The 7,500-nt window shown below is 53.4% G+C and overlaps 1 protein-coding gene across 1 annotated transcript in view; it reads right to left on the bottom strand.

Moving 5' to 3' along the window:
* The window catches only part of celsr3 (cadherin, EGF LAG seven-pass G-type receptor 3), a gene marked incomplete at both ends in the record, with an annotated part of 67,635 nt that extends 61,876 nt beyond the window's left edge, over positions 1-5,759 (bottom strand). Inside the window, 4 exon segments of the mRNA XM_084446108.1 lie at positions 1-1,324; positions 1,742-2,332; positions 2,561-2,733; positions 4,760-5,759. The exon segment at positions 1-1,324 is cut by the window's left edge and continues 1,521 nt beyond it. Of these exon segments, the coding sequence (XP_084302234.1) occupies positions 1-1,324; positions 1,742-2,332; positions 2,561-2,733; positions 4,760-5,759 (3,088 nt within the window).
* Positions 5,760-7,500: the final 1,741 nt, after the last annotated feature.

Raw genomic sequence — 7,500 nt, forward strand, 5'->3', positions numbered from 1 at the left:
TAACGCTCGCCGTAGCGGAGAGAGGCGGGGCTCCGTAGTCTCGCGCCTCCACGCCGAAGAAGTAGTGCTCCACCGACTCGCGGTCGAGGGCGGAGCTGACTGTCACCCAGCCCGTGGCGGAGTTGATGACGAAGGGCGTGTCGGCGCCGGTGCCCGTGAGGTGGTACTCCAGCCTGGCGTTGTCGGCCGAGTCGGTGTCGATGGCCTGGATGTGCAGGATGGACGAGCCCACGGGGGCGCTCTCCAGCACCGACGCCTGGAACGGCGTGGACACAAAGATGGGCGGGTTGTCGTTGACGTCCGTCACCTGCACGCTGACGATGCCCGTGTTGTTGGAGAGCGGCGGGCGGCCGTTGTCCTGCGCCCGCACCCTCAGTGTGTACTCCCGCTCCGACTCAAAGTCCAGCGCCGCCACCACCTGGATCTCCCCGGTGATGCTGTCGATGGAGAACTGACCGCGGCTGTTCCCGCTAATGATGTTGTAGTGGACGGCGGCGTTGCCGTCTGTGTCGTGGTCGGTGGCGCTCACCCGCAGGATCTCCGAGTGCGGCCGCACGTCTTCGCGCACCGCCACCACGTAGCGCTTCTCGCTGAACTGCGGCACGTTGTCGTTCTCGTCCAGCACCGTGATGAAGACCTTGACGCCGGCGGAGCGCGGGCCGGGCTCCTTCCCCTGGTCGTTGGCCTCCACCTGCAGCGTGTAGCGCTCGTTGGTCTCGCGGTCGATGGCGCCGCGCGTGGTGATCAGCCCGGAGCGCGGGTCGATCTCGAAGGCGGCGCGGGCAGCCGCCGCCGTGTCCCCGACGAAGCGGTAGCGGATGTTGGCGTTGGCCGGGGCGTCCAGATCGGTGGCGCGCAGCTGCAGGATGGGGTACCCCTCCTCCACGTTCTCCCGGATCGTCTCCCGGTACTCCGTCTGCTCGAAGATGGGCGAGTGGTCGTTGCGGTCGGCGACGGTGATCGCCACCATGGTGGTTCCGGAGAGGCGCGGCGAGCCGTGGTCCGTCGCCGTGACCCGGAAGTAGTGCAGGTCCATGTGCTCCCGGTCCAGAACCTGGGATGAGGTGATGAGCCCGGAGTCGCGGTCGATGTGGAAGTAGTCGGTGGACCGGCTGTTCATGAGGGGTGCCATGCTGTAGCTCACTCGGCCCGCGTCGCCCGGGTCCGGGTCCTGGGCAGACATGGCCATCACCGAGCTCCCGGGCGGCTGGTTCTCCGCCACCTGGACCTGGTAGTTGTACTGGGAGAAGTGGGGGTGCCTGTTGGCTGCGCGCCGAGACCTGCCGGACGCCACCGTCTCCGTCGTCTCCCTCTCTCCCTCGTCCTGGGTTGCGTCCCTGACTGCTATCAGCCTCTCCGGACTCCTCCCTCCCCTTAAGCTGTCCTCCTCCTCCCCCTCTCTCCTCTCCTCTCCCAGGCTCCCCCCTCCTGTCTTTGTCTGTGCGAGACTAGGGCTGACCCTCTCCTGACCCCGTCCTCTCTCCGCCTCTACGCTCACGTCCGTCTGGCCGATCGCCGTCTTTGTTATCCTCACCCTCTCCCGCTCCCCCTGGTCCGCCGGCCTCTCTGCCTCCGCGCTCCCTCTCCCCCCCTCCCCCTCCCGCGCCTCCCCTCCCCCGCCAGACCCCTCCCCCTCCGCCTCGCTGTCCATATGCCTCCGCTCCGACGGCTGACTGACACCTCCGGGCGGTAATGACACCCGCTTACCGCATTTTAATTGCGACCACGCGGCCCCCCGGACGGCGGTTAAGCTGCCGTCACGGCGGCTGTCAGAGCGCGCAGCGTGCGGCGGACCCTCGGGGGCCAACCCCCGCCGGGTCGGCGTGCGCGGTCCGCTCGGATCCGCCGACACCTGTCTGACGTCGGCGCCGTAACTCCCGACCTCCATTTGAATATCCTCCTCTTCGTTCTCCTCCCCGTTGACGTTGTTATTATTGTTGCGGTTATAGCTTCTGACATTGTTGTTATTGTTGACGTTGAATTGACCCTTCAAGAAGATGGGCTGGAAGGACGAGCTAACCGGGTAGGTTTGTTGACCTTGGGAGCCGGCGGTGGAGTTCTCCCCAGCGGGAGCTGTCCAACGAGCACATGGTGCTGACGGCGTGTGCTGGGAACCGGCCGAGCCACAGGGGAGAGCCGGTGGATGAGGAAGTGAGTCATAGAGCCGTTTAGGGAAGCTGAGCTCAGCGTAGAGCGCGAGGCGGGCCACGGTAGCGCGATCACCGTGAGCAGCGGCTGATGGAACGGTGGCGGAGCTCAGAGGGGTGACGAGCGCTGACGCGCTCCCGGAGCACGGCTGGGAGATGCAGGCTGTGGAGGAGTCGTCCGCTGCCTGTACGTCTCTCCAAGAGGACGAGGACGCCGGTGAATCTGTTGTTTTTCCACAAGCGGTTCCGCTGGTTTGAAAACAAGCGTTGTCTGTGGTATTTGTGGAGGGGGGGAGTTTGATGTGGATATTACACACTGATATGTTTCCTCTGGGACCTATAAATTTAGCGGAGGGCCCTCCCCCCAAACCACAATGCCGAGTTCCAGGGAGGGCTGGCTCATCTCTCTCTACCCAGGATTCAGCGCTCTCTCCCCGGTCTGCCAGCGGCGATATCCCCCCTGGTGTGGAGGCTGCGTCCTGGGGCTTGGGTTTGAGCTTGACTCTGGCCAAATCATTATCCGGATCAATTGTTGATGGAACATGTTTGTTGGCTTGTAGAGCACCACTCTCACACCTCTCCACACCTAGAGAGAGAGATACATAGAGACTGAGTTAGTCCTTTAGAGATATATATATAGTGAGACTGTATAAGTCCCTTTAGAGATAGATATATACATAGAGACTGTATTACTCCTTTAGAGATAGATATACATATAGAAAGACTGTATTAGTCTTTTTAGATATATATATATATATAGAGAGACTGTATTAGTCCTTTTAGATATATATATATATATATATATATATATATATATATATATAGAGAGAGAGAGAGAGAGAGAGAGAGAGAGAGAGAGAGAGAGAGAGAGAGAGAGAGACTGTATTAGTCCTTTTAGAGATAGATATCTATAGAGACTGTATTAGTCCTTTTAGAGATAGATATCTATAGAGACTGTATTAGTCCTTTTAGAGATAGATATCTATAGAGCCTGTATTAGTCCTTTTAGATATATATATATATAGAGAGAGAGAGACTGTATTACTGCTTTTGCAAATTCATCATATGCCATACAGCAACCGTCAAGACAGACAACTACAATACCCACAACCACTATGACAACAGCACCACCAACAACAAAACTACAGATATGTTCCAAGACCAAAACCTGAAGTCATTATTTTAAACAGCTACATACTAAATATAATCTTCGAATAGCTACTTTTTACAGGTAAGAAGCTTTATAATTACACTCGTAATCAATTATTAACTCCACCTCTTTCTGAATTGGAACAATTTATCTGTGCTAATTGTCCTAGAAAGAGGCGTATTTCAGTGTGGTATGATGGTGACCTGTTGGGTTCTAACTCATCTACTGTACATCCTCTATTTCAGTGTGGTATGACCTGTTGGGTTCTAACTCATCTACATCCTCTATTTCAGTGTGGTATGACCTGTTGGGTTCTAACTCATCTACATCCTCTATTTCAGTGTGGTATGACCTGTTGGGTTCTAACTCATCTACATCCTCTATTTCAGTGTGGTATGACCTGTTGGGTTCTAACTCATCTACATCCTCTATTTCAGTGTGGTATGAAGATATCTCCTTGGATTACTGGGGTGTGAGGCAAACTGCTAATCTGAGATTAAGATTGATACAACTGTCTGATGTGCATTTACATAACACCAGCTAGATAACATCAGTTTAATAATAATATTCCAGATATTTGTATGAAATGTGAACAGTAAGGCACACTTTTTCACCGCATGTGGGATTTCAAAAAGATTGCAAGATCTCAAATAGTGCACTAAATGTTAGATGAAAAGCTACCTCTTGATCATAAAATGTTTATTTTGGGGCTATATATCCTGTCACCCTAGGCCATATCAATGAATAAATAAATTCTAATGGATTTGTGTTTATCGCCTTATCATGGTAGAACATTCACCCCACAGGTGGGAAAATGCTTTAGAGAAGTAAGGGAAACTGTGGAGAAGATCATTCTGAAGATAATTCTGTAAAGGAAAAACTATACTCCTTTACCCAACTGTTAGGGAATGTTAAGTGTGTTGGATATACTGCGAGGAGATCACAATGGGACTCCATGGGAGATCTGGTGAACAGTTAGGGGACGACACGTGATCACGAGCTGATTTGCTTTGCCGGTGAGCATCAGGGGCCGCTTCAAAATATCACTTAAACTGATGTGATGAATATAAATGTTGTTCCTGACCAATTTTTGTCTTGTCTTTTTTCTGTCACGTCTTTGCCTCGGTTATATATACTTTACTGTAAGTTTGTGTAATGTATGTCTTGTCTTAAAACTATTTTGTTTAAAAAGAATGAACATACTGTTGGAAAAAAACCTGACCTGTGCACAACATATCACCAAAGCGCTCTACATATTACAAGGTGCAGCGTTTTCACACAGTCATTTTGTTTCACAGTATGTTCAGCAATGCAATAGCCTACCGCACGAATGATCAGCCACCTGGTTCAGAAGGATGGCACCTTATACCGTCTGCCTGGTGGTAACAGCTCATATCCTGCGCTAAATACGGGATGTGATACATATCTAATAATCATCTGCCCTTTCCTCGCGGTGACTCACCTATGGCATTTGAGCTGGCGCGGAGCCTGTCTCGAACGAGCCTCTTAGAACAACCCGTGAGCTCCATGGAACCGTCAGTAATCCCGGCCAGCGTGGAACATCTGGCCGGTCTGCCTGTCGCCTCTGGGCGGAGATAGAGGCAGGGCCGGTACTCTCCCCTCCTCCCCGGGCCCCACAAAGCCACCGTAGTCAGAGAACGATTACAGCCCCGGCTGGTAGGATCGATAACAGTGTGACAGCCAAAATGAGAACAATTACTGGTCCCGGCCAGAACACCGGTGTCCAGAGCGTTATGGCCCAGAAGGTGAGAACGACCCGGTGGTACCAGTCCAGGAAGCCAGTCCGTATTGGTTACATCCGATATTGTGGGGCTTGGCCGTTGGTGTGGCCTTGTGTACCCCTCGGGGGCCCCTCTCACCTCCCCAGCCACCTCTCGCGCCCCTCCGCTCTGAGATCCCCGGAGCTGGTCGCGCACAAAGACTTCCCCGGTCTCAGTTTGGGCGAGCCGTGCGCGCGGTGGACTGGGTGGTGACCGCACGCGCACTCTAGTCCTTTGTACAGACAGTTTTTTGCCATTTTGAGCCGGGGTGGATAAAACAGGTAAAACAACGCCCTTCTTCCTCTCCCCGCCGCTGCTCGTGCTCCTACCTGGGCGGGGGTTCCACGGCCCTCTCGCCGATGTTTGTGCTTCCCGTTTTTCCGTGCACGAGGGGTGATAACGGTCTCCGTGCCAAAAATAAAGACCCCTCGTCGGGCATTCTGATTCTGATGGTAGCCACGGCAGCGTCCACCTGGCGCGGAGATCCGAACCGCCGCTCGCCAAGACCGCAGATTCCCCGGTCTGGCTCGGTCTGACGGCGTCTCCGGGGGCAGGGTAGGAGCCCGGGGTCCAGCGGCAGGGCCCCGGTAGCTTCCCCGGGATAACGGCGAACAAAGGGCTGATGAGCAGGTGGAGAACAAGCGGCAAAAGCAGGCTAGGACTCGATAGCAATGCAGCCATTAGTCTGGTAAGATCCTTTCTCTTCCCCTTTCTCCCTCTCACCCCTCTCTTTCTGAGTCAATCTCTCCGAATGCGTCTCACTCCCTCTCTCTCTTTCTCTCTCTCTCTTTCTCTCTCTCTCTTCCCGTTGCCGGCTAGGTAGCCAGCTCCACCCGCACCGCCCGACTCCTTCCCCCGTGCTCCCCCGTCTCTCCGTGGGCCCGGAAAGTTCGCATTTACTCGACGTGTTCGGTAGAGCTCGAGCTGGCGACGTCAGGGGTGCAGCAGCATCTCTCCCGTTCATTCACATCCAACATGGCTCTCCCGTTAGACCCGGTGGTAGCCTCGCGCTGTACACTCTCCAAGCCACCCCTCCCCCTAGCTCCTCTCTCTCTCTCTCTCTCTCTCTCTCTCTCTCTCTGCCTCTCTCCCTCTCTCTGCTCACAGCGAGATGAGAGAATGGTTTATTCCAGCGCACAAGGCTATTAGACCACTCGCAGTCGCCATAGTCACAACTGGAAGGAAGGATGGACGGGAGGCAGGGAGGAAGGAGCACGACCAAAAATGTCCAACACAATCACCTTTTCATAATCTGAGATGGTACTGAAAAGCTTTCGTTCAGAAGAATACCATAGGCTAATTAGTTACATAATTTAAAATAATAGGCTGAGCCCTGCATTTTAAGGTTGTGCTGCATGCTTTATAATTTAATGCCTATTCACGTTAAAGGTGAAAGGTTAAAGTCAGTCTGTTATGCGAGACGCTGAGGCGATATGGTGACGTCATGCTCTATAGTAATGGCCTCGTCTCATACAGACTCCTGTTTTCACCTCCTCCCTCCCTCCTTGCCTATAATTCAACACCCATTGACATGGATTAAGCAGATATATTTCCTGTCTGCCCCTGACTGGAATGCAGGTTATGTTAATACATGTTCTCTCCAATTCAATCATACGATTTGCTCTGCTAGGCCTAGTAGATTCTAATACACTTATAAATGAAATTGAGCTGTGGGCTGAGTGTGTATAGCATATATATATATACACTCAGCCCATATGTGTGTGTGTGTGTGTGTGTGTGTGTGTGTGTGTGTGTAGCCTACTCCCCTACATCATTGGACGCGCTGCTGTGGCGAAATAGATCTGCTAGGAAAAGCAATCTGTGCCTCTCTCGCAGTCTGGCTGTAGCCGGCGCGGTTGGAGCGGATCCACGAACGTTGAAACATGCATGCAACACAAGCGAAGCCTTCCCTCGCGCCTCACTGCTACTCCCCCTGTGCGCAAGCTGGCATGAAGCCAAGGCGAGGGCGCGAGGGTCAGCCCGTCCAGCCCGGTTTATACGATGTCGCTGCCTACATACTATGCCGGTTGTGGAATTTAGGTTATACCGGCGAGGCGTCCTACATGATTAGGACGGGAGCGCGTCGACGCGCCCGCAGCCGTCTAGACCAACCGGGCCGCCTGGCGTGACGCGCCGTCGTGATATCATGCAGGAATGATGAAGACAGCCTACAGTACATGCAACCGCACACATAAGACACGAGAAAACGCTGCATGTATAAAGACTCGCAATGACATGAAACTTTTTTTCAGTAGAACATGAATAAGGAGAGTCTGTCCGTTTAGATAAGCGCGACTCTGACTAACATTTCGAATTCATGGAAACTGTCTGACATGGGAAACGGTTGAGTGACGGCAGAGAGGGAGCCGTGTCGCTTTAGCTGTAGCCTACCCATAATGTATCAGCCGGCTAGTCGAGAACA

Source organism: Borostomias antarcticus (assembly GCF_949987555.1).
Source record: "Borostomias antarcticus genome assembly, chromosome: 11".
NCBI classification, from domain to species: Eukaryota; Metazoa; Chordata; class Actinopteri; order Stomiiformes; family Stomiidae; genus Borostomias; species Borostomias antarcticus.